Below are 20,253 nucleotides of genomic sequence, written 5' to 3'. Positions count from 1 at the left end.
GCAGACTATGTCTGCTTCTAGCATTGATAACACTCAGTAGTTTTGGTTAGTACCAAGGACTGGTGTGCAGACCAAGGTCACTGCTAAATCGTTGGTGCTGTGTTGGGTATGCAGAGTAAAAGGCCACAACTGCAGAGAGGCACGGACAGTTCAAGTGACTGAACTTGAGGTTGAACTTTGACCAGTGAGGTGTTCCATTCCATATGTGTCATAGCTGGTATAAAGCTGAGGGACCACGAGGGTGAAATTCTTCACAATTTTTGTTTTTCCAATTGCTGGTATCCAAGGAGGACTCTGATAATTCTTCTTTTGATCAATGAGTTCCTGAGTGCAGCTCCTGATTATGATGCCTCTCTGCTGCTGAGTCCAGTCTGGGGCTTCTGCCATAGCATCAGTGGAGGGGGTGACTAATTGCCATCAGGGGGACAAGGTTTGCTATATATTTGTATCTATTTCATTTTCTTGTTCTAATGGTCATTGTTGTAGTTTTTGAGTTCACAAGTCTCTCTCCCTCGCTCTCTTTCTCATACCTTGGGGAAGGGAGAGGGGCTTGTGGCCAGCTGAGCCCTTGACACCTAGGTTTTAACTGTGTCATCACTGCTTAAGCAGATCAGCTTCTTTCTGCTCCCCTCTTTTCTGAGGCCTGCTAATACGTAAGATTTACTGACATTTTACACCACTCCTCACACTTTGACTTTTGCATGCTTTGACAAATCTTTTCTGTTTGAGGTATGACTAAGTGCTTTTAACTTGATTTTTGAGTTGGTAAAGTCATGCAACTTTTTGATTATGTCTTCTTTTTTTTCCTCATGTCATTTAAATATTGCAGAATAGTTTTACATAGTGGTAGTAGGCTTATTTTTTTCATGTAATAGTAATGACTGGGTCTTTGCTGTCAGAAATGCAGCTGATCTTGTGTTTGCAAATGGAAATAATTTGCTGTACAGGCAAGTAGGTGAGTTGAGCACTATATGACTGAAATACACATGCAGAAGAGAATGTACAGAAGCTTCCTGTGGATAGTGATGTGGTACTAATGCTTGGTCCCTTATAATGTCTGCTGCTGTCAAGTTTCTGGTTTGGATTTTTTGGTTCCTACACAGATGTTTTCCCCATGGACAGTGAGATCCTGAAAAAGGATTTGAGCTTGGTGGTACCAGGTTCCTAGTGCCAGCTGGGATCTTGGCATTTTTGTGGGCTCATCATTTTATGATTTAAGCATCAGTTTCAGACTATCTGTTCCAAAAGGTGCAGTTCTCAGTACTGAGTCCCAGTCTTCAGCACTGAGGTAGTGTTAAGAGCTGTGACTGAAGTCAAGGGTGGGATATCCAATGCAGTCCTGAAATCAGAACTCAGGAGGTGGTGTTCACCTCAAGATATTCCATCTTTTATAGTTGAAAACAACTAAGTTAGAAAAACACAACAACAACCCATGCAAGCAATTACACTGCCCACTTGTGAAAGTAATTTCCTTGAATTCACTTTTCAATGCTAGGCCTTCTGATAGGTACTCTGCCTGTGTTGCAGTGTTGGATTTTGGTGTGCATAAACTTCCAATCTTATTGAAAACCCTAATCTGAAATTCCCGTTCAAACTGTGTATGCACATCCTTTTACTGGAGTAGAAATAATTGAATGAAAGTTCTCGTTCCTGACATTGTTATTGCTGTTTTTCTCCCTCTTCCTGTATGGGCAATTTAAAATAAACAGCTTCATAAATTCCTGAAGGGAATTAGCAGTGGAAGCCTAGCAAACTTTCATTGTTTTCTCTGAGAGTGGCTTTTCCTTTCTGAAATCCGTTGCAGCGCAAAAGGTGCGCACAGACATTAATCTCCAGTATGGGTTAGAGCATTGCAGTAATGCTGTTAGATAGAACATGTGAGGAGGTTTTATAAGGTATGTGGAAGGCTTTTGGGTTTTGAGTTCTGGTGCAGTGGTAGTGTGTGTGCTTTGTGTTTTTCTGTCTGTTTATTGTGGTGGTGGTTTCTTAATTTTGTAAGTATCACAGTTTCATTAGGATTGGAAGAGACCTCATAGATCATCAAGTCCAACCCTTTACCACAGAGCTCAAGGCTAGACCATGGCACCAAGTGCCACGTCCAATCTTGCCTTGAACAGCTCCAGGGATGGCGACTCCACCACCTCCCCGGGCAGCCCATTCCAGTGTCCAATGACTCTTTCAGGGAAGAACTTTCTCCTCACCTCAAGCCTAAATTTCCCCTGGCGCAGCCTGAGGCTGTGTCCTCTCGTTCTGGTGCTGGCCACCTGAGAGAAGAGAGCAACCTCCTCCTGGCCACAACCTCCCCTCAGGTAGTTGTAGACAGCAATAAGGTCTCCCCTGAGCCTCCTCTTCTCCAGGCTAACCAATCCCAGCTCCCTCAGCCTCTCCTCGTAGGGCTGTGCTCAAGGCCTCTCCCCAGCCTCGTCGCCCTTCTCTGGACACGTTCAAGCATTTCGATGTCCCTCCTAAACTGGGAGCTACTCAAACAGGTAGTGTGTTGATAAGCTGGAAGTGATGATTTGGTGTTCATCCTTCTGCTCACTTTTGAAGGTTTTGTCTGTGCATAGCTAAGAAGGTTTTTGACAGATTAAGTTCCTTTTTTTTGTATCGTTAACTTGCCATATTTGGAGTAATAGGGGGTGATGATTCAACCACTTCTCCAGGAGAGCCTATTCCAGTATTTGATAGAGCTTTTAGTGAAGAAGTTACTTCTGATGTCCAACCTAAATCTCCCCTGGCGGAACTTGCAGTTTTCTCTTGCTCTATCACTTGTTATTAGGGAGGAGACCAACTCCCTCCTGGCTCCAACCCCCTTTCAGTTAGCTGTAGAGAGCAGGAAGGTCTCCCCTGAGCCTCCTTATCTTCAGACTAGACAACTCCAGTTCCCTCCTGCAAGACGAGTTTCCAGACTGTTCACCAGATTCGCCCTTCTCTGCATCTACTCCAGCATGCTAAAATCTGTCTTAGTGAAGACCCCAAAACTCAATACCAGTATTCCAGGTGTCTTCTCACCAGTGCAGACTACAGAGAGACAATCATTTACCTGGTCCTGCTTGTCACACTCTTCATTGTGCAGGCTAGGGTGCTGGTTGCTTTCTTGGCCACCTGAACATGCTGTTGGCTTAAGTTCAGCTAGCTGTCGATGAAGTTGAATGAGGGAGGAGCAGCAGTTAGATCAATGAATAGACTTTATCAGTTAAGGTAGAAAAAATTGCCAGTAGGCTTGAGGGCCCCTCTGGTGAACAAGCTGGACGTTTCTGTAAGGAGACATGCGCCACTTCAGCCACCCCCTCAGCGGAGGACGCGTCTGTGATCACGCTGACTCGGGGAAAAGTTTTAGCCTGTGCAGGTGTGTGCAGCTGCTCCTACTTAGCTTAGTGCCCAGCCTGCATCCTTCTCAGGTTAACACGTGGACTTTGCTCACTGTGACATTTTTCTTCCTCCCTTAATTAAAAAATCCCCAGCAGCGCTGGGTGTGTTGGAGCAGATATGTCTCTGGAAGTGGTAAGTTTGCTTTGTTTTCCTTCTGTTCTTAACATCAAGTGCTCTATATGGACTTTGTGATCCAGGTTAATGAATGTGAATGGCAGCAGGTGTTTAAAAGTGGTGATAGCAGTAGAATTTTAAAGATTTTGTGTAATATACAATGTAAAATCATGGTGGTGTTTGTGTAATAAAATCTCTTGGGTTTGCTTTAGCTTGTCTACAGTTATGTAGTGTATAGGGATTCTTAGGAACTGCAGGCAGGTATGGTGCTTGCCTGAGAGATTTCTTCTAAAAAGGATGATTTGTTTTCAGAGGTTATCTTCTTGTTCAGCTTCCTGGTCTACGTAACTTTCTGTGTAAACAAACCCTAAGCTCCTTTCCTTCCTGTTAGAGCCCTCCCCAGACCAAAACTTCAGACTATTAGCACTGCTGACCTGCCAGGTTAAAGCAGTTTTTGCTGCCTTGTTGTTGCTGGTGAAATGCTGCTAAGCACCAAGAACGCTGCAAATGAGTGGGACAAGTTTTGGTTGAGAACTCTCTCAAGCAAAGCGTCTTCCATAATTCCTTTTCAAAGATAAAACATTGACCTCGCCCACTACTTTAAACCAGGAATCATGGAGTCAGGAGGGATTATGGGCAAGGCACTGTCACGCTCTTTCAGGTCATTCTTGATTCTAAATCTTGGCATGATTAGGTAAGTACTGTACTAGCATTAATTAGAACAGTGAGGTTTTAAACAGTGTGTATAGGATAAGCTACATGCATCTCTCTTGAAGTAATTAGTATGTTTTTATAGATGGAATAAAACATCTATTTACACAATTGGATTTTTTTTTTTCTTCTCTACTGGGTGTTCTCTCCAAATTCTTTGCATCCAAATAAGGCTTGGAGAGAATGCAGTAATTTATCAATCCTATCAGGCAAATATTTCACTTCATACAGCTTTATCCTTTTGTTTCGTGATTGTATGTATGGTGTTCAAGAAAAGCCTGGATGAGGCATTTAGTGCCATGGTCTAGATGACTGGATAGGGCTGGGTGCTAGGTTGGCCTGGATGATCTTGGAGGTCTCTTCCAACCTGGTTGATTCTATGATTCAGCCTTTTGGCTTCCCAAATGGTGAATCAGTTTCTGACATTACTTGTAATTGGATACTTTTGGCTGCTTGTAGTGCTGCTCAGGTAAGCTGTAATGGTTTGTCACACGAGCTAGTCCTGAAGGGGCAGCAGGTATGTATACAAGTAGTTGCTTCTTTAACCACATGAAGCAATCTGCTCTTTTGCCCTTTCTTATTTCGTTTTCACACTTGATTTGTGCATGATTTTCTAACTTCCTCTTTGAGCACCGGTGAAAGGTAATCATTCTTTGGCTGTGTGCTTGCAAACAGGGTGTGGAAATCAGATGGTGTTTGCAGCCATCACTGAATAAACACCACAAAGCATCCCCAGCCAGAATTAATTACGTGCTGAAAGCTTACTCTTAGACTTCCACTGTATACAGAAATCTAAAGTTAAAATCCAGCCATAAATATGTACTCTGGAATTGGCATGTATAGTAATACCAAAAAGGTATTACCCACATGCTGCAGTGCATGTTTGTTATATCCTGGGAGGCTCTGGGCATGCATTCCAGCACTGCATTCTTAGTACTCTACCATATGTCTAATAAATCAATGTGTGTGTCCACCCAACACAGTTAATATTAAATCTGTTCTTTTGGGTTTTTTAATCTCTTTTTCACTTGAGGTTGAATGAAGTAATGTACTTGTAAACTTGAAAATTCTACTTGAGAGCTTTTCTGGCCTGTCAGCTCAGAACACTTCCACCACTTCTGAATTTTTTTTTCTGGGGGGATGGATCATGGTTTTGGAGGGGAGAAATTTACTCTTCTCCACTGCAGTGTTTTCAATATTAAATCAAAATTTTTATATATATATATATGTGTGTGTATATATATATTCCTTCCTTGTTCACTGGGTTATATCTAACAGCATGAGCTGACCTCATAGAGTTTGATGTAGTGAATATTTTTCTGTGCTTACCAAACTTTTTGGCTACTTTTCACTTTCTATACAACAAAAATGGTGGTGTTGTGTGTGTGGTGGTTTCAGTGTTACCTGCCTCCTCTCCCCCCCACTTTGGAAATCACCCAGACTAGACTCAGCCAGCTCTGGAAATTTGAATGAAGCTTATATTTACAGCTTAGCTCAATATACAGGCACATATTTACAGTATCTACAGTTATAGACAGAAATAGACAAGGTAAAAGGGAATACAGAAACACAGCAGCCCTCCCAGAAACCTGAGTCCCCAGGAGGGGCTCCCAACTGCCCTTCTGCCTTTTCCCACCCCTCAACCTTACCCCAGATGTTGCCTTGTGCCCCAAGGAAGAATGGAGGTTTGGCCACGGGGGTTAGGAAGCAAAGTGGATTAATCAGAGAGATGAAGGGTGAGGTTAGAGACTAAAATGCAACCCAGAGCTCAGGTAGTCCCCGAACTCCTGAATGCCTTATCTATGTTTATTCTCTTGTTCTTATACCTCTCAGCAAGCCTGTGAGTGAAGTAGACATCAACACTGTTTGTTTTTCACAGCCTGTGATCTAATCCTTCTCACCAAAACATTCTAGCCAGCTTCAGACTAGCAGAGTGTGTGAGTTCATTAGTTTTGGGCTTGGTGTAATAAAGCTTTCAAACCATTAGGGCATCTGGCTGTCTTCATCAGTTCCTGTTTCCTAGCTATATACAAAGCAGGATCAGACAGCAGGGCACATTTGCAATTAAAAATATTAGTTAATGAGTGAATCTTTAATACAGCTTTAAATTTTAAACCTCTTTTAATCTCCACTAAGATTCTGAGGTTTTTGTTTTAGGCAAGAGTAGTGATGGGATAGAGATGTGGCAATGTTTTAACTTAAGTTTTGTGCAGATAGTCACAAGTGAAGTGCTGGAGGTTTCACAGGGAATAGAAAGAGTTAGGTGCCCTAGAAGAGGGATCCAGGGAAGAAGAAAAATGAGCATGACACTACTGGCATGATGATAAGAAGCAACAAGGGCTATAGTGAGTTAAACATTAAAGCAGACCTGTAGTGGTTAATTGATGGTACATTTGTCTGGACCAGAAATCGACATGCTTAGCTGGGAGAAAGGAATGTGTGTTCCTGCCTTCCCTGGTAGAGGAAGCTTGGTAAAACACCACTTGCTGTGGGAACTGGATCTGTGGCTTATCTTCTGCCATGTGTGGTTCTGGGTTTCTTTGATCTAAAGCACTCTTTTGTGGCTGATGTTTTCAGGATGTTAGCTGTTAGTCTATAAAACAAGTACAAGAAATAGAATTGTAAATTTTCATATGTATAAGCAAGTCTGCTTCTACATTTCTTCTGTAGAGGTGAATTTTCCTTATTTAAGAGAGTCCCCTTGTTTGCCCAATCATCACCTTCAAGTATTACATTTATACAGTGGCTCAAGTTTTGGTCTCTAAGTCTGAAGTGATTCAGTGACTTTTTCATGCTTCCCAATGATCTTACATGTGCCACGTATTGTGAAAAAGAGGAGCCTGATTGATGGTGGCTTTCTTCCTACCAGGGAGACAGTGTGTGATTATACAATCTATATTTAACATTAGGTTAACAAACTGCTTAATTTTCCCACATTTTATAAATTTCATGCTGGGGGTGTGTGTGATTCAATAGACAAAAATACTGTGGCTCTGTTTTCAAAGTAGAAAAGTGTGACCCTGGTGTGAGTTGCTGTTTCTGTAGCTAATTATGGTTTATTTTTGGGAGGAAAATAAGTTAGAAAATGTGATTTGCACCTGTGCTAGGCACAAATACAAGTAAATCAGCTTTCCAAAAATATTTCTCTAACCATTTATGAAACTCTGCTGTGCACATAGAGTCCACAGATGCCTTCTGCTGTCACTTGATGATGAAGTTTATGTACCGGTGTTTTGTGTCCTGGCTTTCAGTGCTCCAATACTTGAAGGATGTGAAAACTTTACATGTAAATGGACAGCTCTGCTTGAGCTGAACTCTTCTGTTGGGGGTAGAACCTGCTTTTACTTTGCAAATACTCCATGGAAAGGGCTCAGGAGCCTTCTCAGTTCATGAATTGTCTTAATTTGTCCCTTTTGGTTCATGGTATAGGGATGGGACAGATAAGAATAGTTGCAAAGTATTAATCTTTATTTCTTTGCCTTTATTAAATATTTCACCTCTGTGGGCACCCCCGCTGAGAATGAGAAAACACATTTTCTGTTTGAGAAAGAGGTACTGGCAAAATGAAAGGATGTGAAATATCTTCATAGATCTTTGTATTTTTATAAAGACTGAGAGCACTGGGATTGATCAGCTGGGTGAAGGCTCCAGAGAGACTTTATGCAGCCTTCCAGTCTTTGAAGAGAGCTTACAAGATAGCTGGAGAGGGGATTGTTTTATAAAAGCATGTAGTTACTGGACAAAGGGTAATGGCTTCAGACTGGAAGAAGCTACATTGAAATTACATTACGTTCTTTCCTACGGGGGGTGATGAGACACTGGAACAGGCTACCCAGAGAAACTGTGAAGGTTGCAACCCTGGAAGTGTTCAAAGTCAAGTTGGCTGGTGCTCTGAGCAACCTGGTCTAGTAGGAGGTGATCTTTAAGGTCCCTTCCAACCCAAACCATTCTGTCATCTTCAGTTTAAGAGGCTGTAGCTGTTAAAGCTTCCTTGTGCCTGCTCACCTGTTATGGTATCATGGACTGTAACTAAAGGAGGTAATGGATGCTCTGCAGGTATTTTGTGTTTCAGCAGCCATGGTGTTTTATGGCACTTAAACAGATTAAGGCTAACCATCTGATCTGTATGCAGCTGTTTAGGGCTTTGTATGTGTTTATACAGAGTCACACACACATGTATGTGTTATTTTCCAGTGATGAGGTTTTGCAGGCTGTGAGGGGAAGAGTTAAACTTGTATAAGCAAAACAGTTGACTGTAGATTTATCACAAGCTTCCAATTCCTCCCTCTCCTAAGTGACAGGCTCAATGCTGACTTCCTTATTTTCTGTCTAGTAAAATATGAATCATAAACTTGATTTGCCAGTCCATAGGTTCTTTATTGCTGTTCTGATGGGGAAGGAAAGAGGTCAGAAAGGGAGAATAAAAGAAATTAGATGATTGCATATGGAGGCTCAGACATTTACCTTTTGTGTATTCTTCATCTCAATTTCTTAAGAGATTTGAGACCATATTCTGCAGCTTGAGATCTTGCTTTAAAATGTACTTGGCCAATAGTGGAAATGCACATTGCTTTTGTACAGGCTGATGTTTTGTAGTTCTCTGTGGGAAGAACACAAACAGCGTAAAGATGATTGTTCTTGGTGTAGTGACACGTAGCAGGAGATGGGCAGCTGAAGTCTAACTATTTGTGCTTGGAGAATCTAGCTAAGGATTTAGGTTTGCTGCATAATGAACTTCTCTGCCTCATAATTCGGGAATGAACTATGTATTTATAACTCTCCACTCCTCACATCCTTTCAGACGTTCTGACCTGCTTTCTCTGTCTCCAGTGCTCCACTAATTTTAGTGCTCGCTTCTGGCGAGAAAAGTGGGGAGGGTCCTGCTGTCTTTGCTGGAGCGATGCATGGGCAAGCAGCTGATGGTGAGAAGGCTGATTGCTCCCTTGCTTAAAAAGTAGGTCAGGACTGCCTGCTTATTTATTTTCATAAGCATCATGAGGCTATAGAAGGATTTAGATGTGCTGTGTTTTCATCTGTGTGTAAAGTAGAATAGTCCTTGTTTCACATGTTGCATTGATGCACTGTGACAAGTGTAATTAAAACAGTAGCTCCTTAAAATGGAAACACTGACAAGCCTTGGAATCACAGAATTGCTTTACTTGGAAAATACCTCGAAGATCATCAAGTCCAGCTATTATTTAACTCTACCAGGTTTTGTGCAAACCAGGTCCTGTGAGTTTTTTTTTAATCTGTTGAGTTATGCATTTTTATCAGCCTGTAGTGATTTTGGCAAATCCTCTAAGCATTGTGAAATAAATGTTTAGTGGAGATTATGAAAACTTCTGACCGTTACTGCTTCTGCTGTAGTTTGCAACAGAAAGAGTGGGTGGTGACTTCCCAGTGGAGTGTGCTTTGTTTGAGGGGACAGTTGGCATTGACCTTCTGCTGCCAAGTCACAAGTGTATAAAAATCTGTGGTGTTAATGGAAACACTGGCAAGCCTTAGAATCATAGAATTGCTTTGCTTCGAAAATACCTTGAAAATCGTCAAGTCCAGCTGTTTTTTAAGTCTACCGAGTTTTGTGTAAACCATGTCTCTTAGCACCACATCTCCAGTCTTTTAAACCCCCTTCAAGAGTGGGCATTCATCCACCTCCCTGGGGAGCCTATTGTACTGTTTGATAACCCTTTCAGCGAAGAAGCTTTTTCTAACGCTTAAACTAAGTGTTGCAGCGTAAGTTGCAACTTGAGGCCATTTCTTCTTGTCCTGTCACTTGTTACTAGGGAGAAGAGACCAATGCCCACCATGTTCCAACCTCCTGTCAGATAGTTGTAGAGAGTTTGAACTGCTTGACTTCAGGTGCATAGTATGTTTGAAAGCATCAATAGAGTTCTCCAGACTAGCCAAGTTTTTCAGCTGCACTGCTGCAGTAAGTAACTCTGGTTCTAATGTTCCTGAAAGCACCAAGTAGGTCTTGATGGATATATTGCTTGTATTTTTGTTTTGCATCAGTGCATGGGTTTGTGTTTAAGCTCATGTTTGAGCTCATGCAACATTATCATGTATATGTGTTGCTGATGTTTCCAAATACTATTGAGTATTTTACTGCTGCTACAGCTGCAATAATTAGTGAAACTGTTCACCAACTATTGATGATGTATGCAAGAATTGTTCTGAAGCATATCACAAAAAGCTGCAAAATACTTCTGTGTGTCTGTTTTCCTCAAGACATTGTAATGCTGCAGTGGTGGAAAAGGTTATGTGCTTTGAGGATCTTGCTGGGCATGCAGGCATGTGAAATTCAGTGGGTGTAGCACAGCTGGGTTTTCAGAGTGTGTGATACATTTCTCCACATTATTGAAGAAATTGAGTTGCTGTGAGACTAAAGGAGAAATTCTGTTATAGTGTGGAAAGTATTTAATGAATGATAAACAAAGTGCTCATAAGGATAGTGGAGGAGTTGTTGATGGGATGCTCTGGGAGCTGGTTGTGGTCCTGGCTTGGTTCTCCAGTCATCTGGAGAGGGGATTGAACAGCAAGCACTTCTTTTTTGTGACTGCTCTTAAACTTCTATGTAGATCAGTGCCATACTGATGACAAGTTGCTGACCAATCAAAGAGGGTGGTAGATGAATTGGAGGCAGGTAAACACCAGGTAATCTGTACAAGGAAAATCCATGTCATGCCTACATGGAACTTACTAGTAGCAAGTTGAGAATCAGATTATGAATATCTACTCTGTTGCTTTCAGTTCTCCAAACTCCTCAGCTTCAAATGCAACAAGAGCCCAAAACACTGGAAGGATGCCAGGTGTCACCAGATCTATCGAGACCAAGATGGTGACAGGTTGATGGTTAAAGGGGTGAAGGAGCTATCTTTTGGGAATAGTGGCTGAGACTCCCCTTGATTTTTTACCCTCCCAGCTGAAGTGATATGATCGAATTTTACATTGCTGTGGAGATAGTGGTAAACTAAATGCAGTGATGGGGAGTGCACACTGGGACTAGTAAACAGCTTCCTCACCTAGCAGAAAGCAAAAATCTGGTGTCTGTCTCCAAGAAAACAGCGAAGGAAGACAGGATCATGGGTGCAGAAAAGGATTAGACAGGTTAATCTGCATACATGAGAGGAGAGGAGATGTGTCTCTCTGATGAAATTCTGATGGGTGCTTAGGGAATCCAAGGGGATCTGGGTTGAAAGCTAGCTCTTTGAAGAGCATCTGGAATTGTGGCTGTTGGGAACTCTGTTTTGCACCTGATGAACCATTCATCTGACTTAATGGATTTCTTCATGTGCAAAGTGGTGATTTCCTTCTTTCAGTGTATCTGTTCTCTGATCAAATCTCATTTAATGAGTTGATGCAGTAAAGTAAATGCTTCATAAATGGCCTTTTCTGTCAAGAACAGTGCTTTCTTGTTTGTAGGCTTCTTAGTCTTGATTGACATGTTAAATTTCAATGTTAACACCTTAATTTTGAAAGATAGGAATGTGGGAGACAGTTACCCAAAAGATCATGCCCCTGTTACTTCCTTCCTACACCTTTCCTCTCACTTCCTCCTCCCACTCCCTTTTTTGTATCTCAGTTCCTTTTCCACTGCTTTCAACAGTATGATTGCATCATGTCTATAATTGACCTTTGAGCATTCTGAGGTGGACATGACCATTTTACACAGTTCTATATATGAAAATAGATTTAGTGCTGAAGTAACATTTATGTTTTAAAGACTGTTTTGAAATATCACCTGTGATTTAGGAGTTGCAACACTGGACTTCTGGAATCAAAGCTCCCATTCTCAGAGGTCAAGTAGATAGCAAAAATACTTCCTCTGTTCCAGAGTGTTCTCAGCACATCTGCTTACCTGTTTATAAGTATGATTGTGTAGGAGGTTCAAGTTTATTAAGACCTTTAGCATGTTTAGTTGCAGGATGCCATGATTTTTGAGCATAATGCATCATTACACATCTAAATGGTAAGTACCAGGAATCTCTTAGTCTATGGGGTGCCTGTCTAAAAACACTGACCTCTTCAGTGATTGAAACGACCTCTCAGTCCTAAAAATCTCTTGTTTCAGGAAGTTAAGAAGGATGTAGAGCCCAAGGATGACACTGTACCACTCAGAAGGGAGAAGTCTGGCAACGTAGCCAGTCTTGTGCAGCGTATGAGCAGCTATGGGCTTCCAGCAGGAGGATTTCAACCTCACCCCCCATCCAAAAACTTCAAGAAGAGTATGTAGTCTTTCCAAGTCCTTCAGTTGTGTGAGATGCTGATGTACAATTGTCTAATAAGCATGTATTAATGTCAGATTTAATTTTAGTGTTGTCTGGAAAACTAGAGACATGGGAGCAAACACTTTGCTTCTAAACTGAACTCTGTTCCTGATGTGTGGGCAGAAAACTTATATGGAATTCTTAACAGCAGTAACAGGGATGAGCATTCCTGGGAGCAAAGTTTAGACCCATTCCAGAGAGTTGCCCTGTAACCCTGAATCATCTTTGGTTGGAAAACACCTTAAAGGTCATTGGGTCTAACCATTATTTGACTCTACTAAGTCTGATGCTAAATCATGTCCCTTGGCACCACATTACTGTGTCTGTTAAACTCTTCCAGGGATGGTGATTCAGTCATCTCCCTGGGGAGCCTGTTCCAGAGTTTGATAACCCTTTCCATCAAGAAGTTTCTTCTAATGTCCAACTTAACCTCTCTTGGTGCAAATTGAGGCCATTTCCTCTCACCCTCTTGTTTGTTATTAGAGAGAAGAGACCAACACTCCCCTCACTTCAGCCTTGTTTCAGGCAGTTGTAGAGAGCAAGAAGGTCTTCTCTCAGCCTCCTTTTCTCCAGTCTAAACAACCCCAGTTCCCTCAGCTGATCCTCTCCAAACCCTTAACCAGTTTTATCACTCCCCTCTGGACCCACTCCAGCATCTCAGTGTGTTTCCTGTAGTGGGTGTCCCAAAACTGAACACAGTACTCCAGGTGAGGTCTCACCAGTGCAGAGTACAAGAGGACAGCCAGTGCCCTGGTCCTGCTAGTCACATTATTCCAGATACAGGCCGGGATGCTTTTGACCACCTGGGCACACTGCTGGCTCATATTTAGTTGGCTATTGTTCAGCACCCCCAGATCTTGTAAGAGTTCAGCTTTCCAGCCATTCTTCCCCAAGCCTGCAGCATTCCCTGGGATTGTGGTGACCCAAGCACAGGACCTGGCACTTGGTCTTGTTGAATATCATGCAGAAGCCCTTGGCCCATTGGTCCATGCAGTTTAGGTCCCTTTGTAGAGTCATCCTACCCTCAAGCAGTTCAGCTCTCCCTCCTAGCATAGTGTTACCTGCAGACTTACTGAGGATGCATGTGAGGGTCTGTGTGACATCTGATTGTATTGACGGGTACTTGAATGAGAACTGCAAGCCTGTTCATGATAATCAGGTTATCTTCCTGTGACCATTTATTTTAACAAATTCAGGGCTTTATGACAAGGAAACACTTCATAGTTCAGGTTCCTCTGGTTTGGTAGAGTTTCTTTTCTTGTGTGAAATAAGATTGAGTTGATGATACTTAAGTAGTGGTCTTCCTCTGATTGCAGCTGGAGCCTTAGGATGATCAGAAGTGCAGACTTGATGTTTTTGTATCTGTGGTTTCTCTGTTTCAATGCTTAATTAAGTGACTAAAAACTAAAGCAGAAAGCTTAGTGTTCCCTGCATCCCAAAATTTGACTTGTGATTTGTGTTTGGATGCCTCAGTCCTCGTAATAAACTCAAATACTCTGACTTCCTCTCTCTTAAGGGCTTGCAAGCATTTACAATTTAAGCTTGCTTTTTTTGTAAAAGAATTTAGACATCACTGTTTCTGGCATGTTTTGTGCTTCGAGTTTTTGCCCATAAAAGGAGAAGAGTCACTAGTTGTCTTTTAAAACACTGAAATGAGACCACCAGATTTACAGATTTGTTGAAATCTCAAGACATGACTAAGGTGGTTACCTTCAAAATCACCTTCTAGTGTATCTAAACTACATATACTTATTTGCAACAGCACATGCATGCCTGCTAGATGTTTGCAGCAGTAGCCTTTTGGAAAAGTAGCCTGAGAAATGAATGGTTGTCCTAAATTAATGCAGCCAGGCTCTGAATAGGGAAACAATATGATCCTTATGAGTAATTCCAACTCAAGGTATTCTAGGATTCTCTGAGTCTGTGAAGACTATCTGATACCAGTGCAAGTGTTAGCTACTCATTCTGGTTTCACTAATACAGGAGCAATCACATATCTTGAATATCTCATCCTCATGCTGGTGACTCTGTGGCCATGGTCAGAGTAGGAGGCACACCTTGGTTTCAAGCTCTATGGTGCTCTGGCTTGTCTTAGCCTCCTAGATGAAAATGATGTTTGAGCACCTTACTTTAAGCACACGATTGTTTAACTGGCACAAGGACAATCTCTGTTTCCATTTTACTTGTTCCTTCTTTCCTGGAAGACTGTTCAAACAGCTGCTGCAGAGCCTGTTTGCTTTGTGCCTGAGCAATCTCTTCCTCCCTTCAAAAGGTTTCCACTGCTTAGTTGCCTTTCCATGTCTGGTACCTAATCTGGTAAAATGAGGTTTACAAGGTTAAAATAATGTTAAGCCTCTCTAATTGCAATTTTTCAGTGCATGATGAGTCAGGTTCGCTCTGCTTTTGAAGTCTCTTGTGTTCTCATGTGCAGCTCTTGCTGAATTAGGGTATTTTATACTAATTGGGCAGTAAACTGCAGACAGTAGTCCTGTTGATCACATTGCTGCTTTTTATTCAGGTAAAGGAAAATACAGGTGTGCTAAGTTACAGCAACAAAGAGCTACATTGGTTTACCCTGTACAAAACAAAATCCAAAACCAGACAGATTGTTTTGGAAATGGAACAGAACTGCCCAGGGGCTGCCAGCTCAGCAGTCCTGTGGCACCACCTGAAGCTGGAGCTTTTCTTCCAAGCTGATTGTTTAGCTTCCTAGGTTAATCTAGTGACTTTCAAAAATGGAAGGCAGTACTTCCGAGACAGGTTGTCGCTGGAAACAGACCTCAAGTGAGAAAGAGTTCTGGATGTGAAATTCATCTGTGGGGTTTTCCTGTTAACCACACTGTCCTCCCCCTCTCCTTGTAGGTAGAATTACAATGTGAAAAGAAATGCTGAGATTTGATTTAGACCAAATGACCATGACTTTTTAACTTCCCTTTTTTTGGTATCAGTTAATCTCAGACAAAGGAGGAGCCCTGAAAGCACTGCAGGAGGTAGTAAAGGCCAGTGAACCGTTTGTTGCAATTACCGTTAACAATCCCTCTTGGCTAATGTAGGAGTTTCAGTGGAGTTAGGAGAAGAGTGTATTATGTGGGCAATTAGACATTATTAGAAAGAGCCCATAGAGAGCTTCATACTTCTGGTTTATTAGTTTCCTGCCTTGTTTGAGCTCTCCAGAGCACTAACTATATACCAGTATGTTCAAAATTATCACAGTATCATCAGGGTTGGAAGAGACCTCACAGATCATCAAGTCCAACCCTCTTGATTTGTGAGCTGTGTCTCAGAAGTTTTAGATCCTAAATGTTACTCAGGTGCCTGGCACATTTTATATTGAGAACTCTGGGAGTGGCAGTTTTCTGAATGTCTGACTTTGGACTTTCAACGCTGCTACAACAAGACAAGGCTCAGTCTTGGATGCAGTTTGAAGTATTATAACCCAGCTAGTCTTAATTGCTGAAGCTTGAGTGTTGCAGGAATGCAAAGTAGAAGAGAAAGCGTGTAAATTGCATACCTCCTACGAGCTGAAGGTTAAGCTTTACCACTTCAAGCTTTTCCTTTGTATGTTCACTTACACTGTGGCAGATCGTTTATAAGGAGGATAGGCAGCATGTGAGAGTCACAGCATAGGATGACGTTTGCTTTCAAAAGCATGCTGGTTGCTCTGTTGTGGAAAAGGTCTGAAGGCACAGCTGCTTATTTGAAGGAGAAATGCCCAAACTCTCTTCAGCAGCAGTATCGCTCCAGGATGTGTGCTGCATAATTGGGCAATTGTAGGTTCACACTGCTCTGGCTGGAGGAGTTGTTGGCAGCCACTTCAATGCTCTCCCCTTGCAGGGTGTCATTTTGTCTCTTAAGTGCCTGCAAACCTCTTATAATACATGGCAGACATTTCAAGATTGCACTTTATTTTAGTTGTGCCTTTGTCAAACACTCCTAATTGAAGTGCAGGTTGAATTTCTCCATACTGACACTGAGAAAAAAGATGCTTTTGCCTTCACAGATAAAAATTACTTGGGATTTTGAAATATGAGCTGAGCAAAATTAGCATTACCTCAGATCAATAGTTATCAAGGTCTTTGTTAGAGGGCAAAAAGGCAATTGGCATTTCAGTATTTTGCAGAACAAAATGTGTTATGCTACCCAGTCATAGAATGTTTTAGGTTGTGACCTCTAAAGGTTGTCTAGTCCAACCTCACTGCAGTCAGCAGGATCATCTTTACATACATCAAGTACAGCCCTGTTCAACCTGACCTGGAATGCTTTCTGGGATGAGGTATCTACTATCAATCTGGGCTGCCTGTGCCAGTGTTTAACACCTATATTCTAAAAATGCTCTTTCTATCACCTTCTTTCAGAATTGCTTAAAGACTGGAGGCTCAGACTTGCACATTTTCTTCCTAACAGGTACTAACTCTACAGCTGGCAGTGTTCGTCGTTCATTCAGACTTTGGGCAGGAAATAGCTTGAAAAATAATTGCAGTGAGGATACACCTGACTTGCTTGTGTCAACATGTGTTTTTTTTTTATGGCACGTTGGTAATTGGCAGTGTAGTGTGTGTGTGTGTTTGTAATCAAGAGTCTGTGAAGCTCAACGGTTTTCGGGCTCCATCTAAGATAAGACACACAAGGAAGATAGAAAACCAGCTGCACAAGCTATGTAGCTTTTTGGGAAGGTTCATTGGTCTTCTGGTCAGATTTCATCTTCAGAAGGTGAGTGTAGGGAAAAACTATTTATCCTTTCTTACTTCTGCCATTTCCCTTGACTCAGGGTCCAAGAAGCGGCAGTGCAAAGTGCTCTTTGAATACGTCCCACAGAATGAGGATGAGTTGGAGCTCAAACTGGGGGATGTGATCGACATCGGTGAAGAGGTAAGCTGCTTTGCAGAGCTGGTCATCTTATTGTGTGGCCAAAAGTCAAATTATTCTTTTGGCTGATTACTTAAATTATAAGTATGTTGGAAAATAGCATAAGAATGAGCATTTTTAAGGCTGAAGCTGCATTCCTGAATTTACTCATTTGTTGCCTCACCTGTTAGCTCAAAACCATCAGAGGGTGGTGGCTTTGATTCAGTAGATTCATAGAATCGTTTGAATTGGAGAAGACCTTTATGGTCATTCATTCCAACTGTTACCTAACTAACAAACCTGGTACTAAATCATTTTGCTTAGCACAACCTCTGTGAGGTTTTTTAATCACCTCCAGGGATGGGAACTCAATAGAGGAGCCTATTCCAGTGTTTGATAACCCCTTTAGTGAATAAGGTTCTTCTAACGCTTACTCAGAACCTTCCCTAGTGCAAATTGAGGTTATTTTCTCTTGTGCTATCACTTCTTACTAAAAAAGAAGAGACCAACATCCACTTCAGTCCTTCTGTTCAGGTAGCTGTAGAAAGTGAGGTTGTCTCTCCTCAGTCTCCTTTTCTCCAAGCTGAGCAACCCCAGTTGCCTTAGATACTCCTCACAAGGGCTGTTCTCCAGACCCTTCACCAGTTTTTTTTTTTAACCTTCTCTGGATCTGCTCCAATACCTCAATGTATTTCTTGTATTGAGAGCCTCCAAACTGAACACAGTATTCTAAGTGTGGCCTCACCAGTGCTGAGCATGGAGGGTGATCACTTCCCTAGTTCTGCTTGTCACGCTATTCCTGATACAGGCAGGAAGGCTGTTGACCTTCTCGACCACCTGGGCACACTGCTGGCTCACATTCAGATGTTTCAGGTAGAAAATACTATCTACTGGACATTCAATATGGTAATTAGCACTTGGCTGTGTTGAACTTCATGAGAGTAGCATTGGGCTGGTTTTCAAGGCCATCAAGGTCCCTCTGGATGGCTTTGCATCTGTCCACATTGTAGCAGTTATCTATGACTCATTCAGTGTTTATCCCCTGAAATTATTTTCATGAATTAAATAGCTGCAACTTGCACTGCTGGTTGTGAAATCAAAAGTTGGAGGCATATGGTTCAGAAATTGTATGGCTAAAAGGATTAAAAGAAGCTTTTAGGGAAGGAAGCCCTTATGCTATATGCTGGCTGAATCTTCAGGGGTTTTTGTTTACATAACTTGTAAGGTTTACATGCAAAATAGAATCACAAAGTCCACCTCATTACTGTAAACTTTTGTTTCTCTTTTATGCCTTCTCCCTGCTGTCAGATGCAATACAAAATAGCTGTTCTATTTCTGTGGCTTTAAAGTATTTGCATGCTGTGTTGTCAAGTATGATTGAAATTCATATGACTCTGTTAATAGAGTCTTCATTTTAAAAAATCAGATTGGCAAAACTTCTTGTTTCAGGCTTTTTTTTTAGCCTGTCCCACTCCCCTTTGCCTTTGTTTAGAAACCGGAGTTTTAAAATCATCTTACAGAAATAAGCTGATGGAATTGGCAGGAAAAGAAAGCCCTGAGGTGAGCTCCAGAGCTGTATCTCCCCCTTGTGGAAATTGTATCACGTGGTAAGGTTTTGAACTGGAAGAGAGGAGTTGTGAAAATGCCATCTGTGGTGCTCATGCCCAGAAATGCACAGATGCTCTCCACCAAATGATGCAGAATGTATTAAACCTATTTTTTAACACTCATGAAAAAGATACCTTTTCCTGATAGTTTAGCTTGTCTATAGCCAGGTTTTGCAAAGGAGGCTGCAGCAAGTGTGCTAAGTTTTGCATTATTCCTGACTGTGAACTGGCATCACTTTGCCTTGCAAGTGTATAAAGTGCTTTGCTGACCTTATCTCTAGGCAGAAGATTTAAATAGATGCTCAAGCTGCCTCCTGTATTGTAAACATTAGAAGTCCTTTTCTCATGGCTCTTGGGTGTGGTACGGGTGGGTCAAGGCGTTTGTATTTCAGTCAAGTACAAAGCACCAGAGCTTGGCCAGCATTTGTCAGTAACCTACTCTTACAATTCGTTTCAGAGGCCCAGACTCTGAATTTGAACCATCCACAGTCAAGCTCTATTTAAGCACCAAGATGTCTTTAAAAAGAACAGTGCTCTTTTCATTGCCTGTCTGTCTCTCTAGCTGCCAGGTTTTGCATGCGTTCTGCTTGCCTGGAGGTAGGTTGGCGTTTAAAAACTGTGCTGTTTATTCGGCGTGGTGACCTACAAAACAAAGCTAAAAAAAGATAATGTAAACAACTGCTATTTTCTTTCCCTGCTGCTTTTTTTCCCTCCCCCCCTTATTTAAAAACAAAATTTCAGCCCCAAAACGGAGCAACTGAAATGAGACTTTGTAAATGGTATCTTATTTATAGCTTCAAATAGTGCTCATTAAGCAAACACATTTGATTTATTGAAGGCCATTTGAATACTCTTCACAAATTTGAACAGCACAGTTTAAGAACTCTGTCTTCTGGCATTGTTTTATGTTGTTGCTTATGCATGCTCAGCTTTTGTTTTACTTTGTACTGTGGGATATTCCTGGAAGTTCCATGAAATTTTGGAGTACTGCAGTATAAAGAGCACACCAGGAATCCAGGCACATAAATAAGCATTAGCATTATTATGTTCCCTAATCCCTGAACAGATTTATTTGCAGAGTTGTCTTGCACATAGCTAAAGCAAACAAAATTTGGCATCCAGCAGACTTGTAGCTCTAGGACTGTGCCACCGCAAAATCCATGTGTTATCTTTGTTGGCTGGCCACCTCTGGTGGGAAAGCATCTGTGTCTTCTGGCACATCTAGAACTGGATGTGTGCAGTTTTCCAGTGACCTCCTACTAGAGTGGACAGCTTAGTTTTCCATTACTCTTGATGTCTTGAAGGACTTTTCTCTGCCCTACCTTACGTGATATGTA

General features: G+C 41.7%; 1 protein-coding gene across 1 annotated transcript in view; it reads left to right on the top strand.

Annotated features, from left to right (window-relative positions):
- CD2AP (CD2 associated protein) overlaps positions 1-20,253 on the top strand; it is a 72,287-nt gene that overhangs the window by 25,660 nt on the left and 26,374 nt on the right. Inside the window, exons 3-4 of the mRNA XM_064146760.1 lie at positions 12,269-12,422; positions 17,233-17,333. Coding sequence (XP_064002830.1) covers positions 12,269-12,422; positions 17,233-17,333 — 255 coding nt within the window. The remainder of the gene's footprint in view (positions 1-12,268; positions 12,423-17,232; positions 17,334-20,253) is intronic.

Source organism: Pogoniulus pusillus, chromosome 7 (assembly GCF_015220805.1).
Source record: "Pogoniulus pusillus isolate bPogPus1 chromosome 7, bPogPus1.pri, whole genome shotgun sequence".
Taxonomy (NCBI): Eukaryota; Metazoa; Chordata; class Aves; order Piciformes; family Lybiidae; genus Pogoniulus; species Pogoniulus pusillus.
Note: the sequence above shows the minus strand (reverse complement) of the source record. Positions and strands in the feature narration are given on the sequence as shown.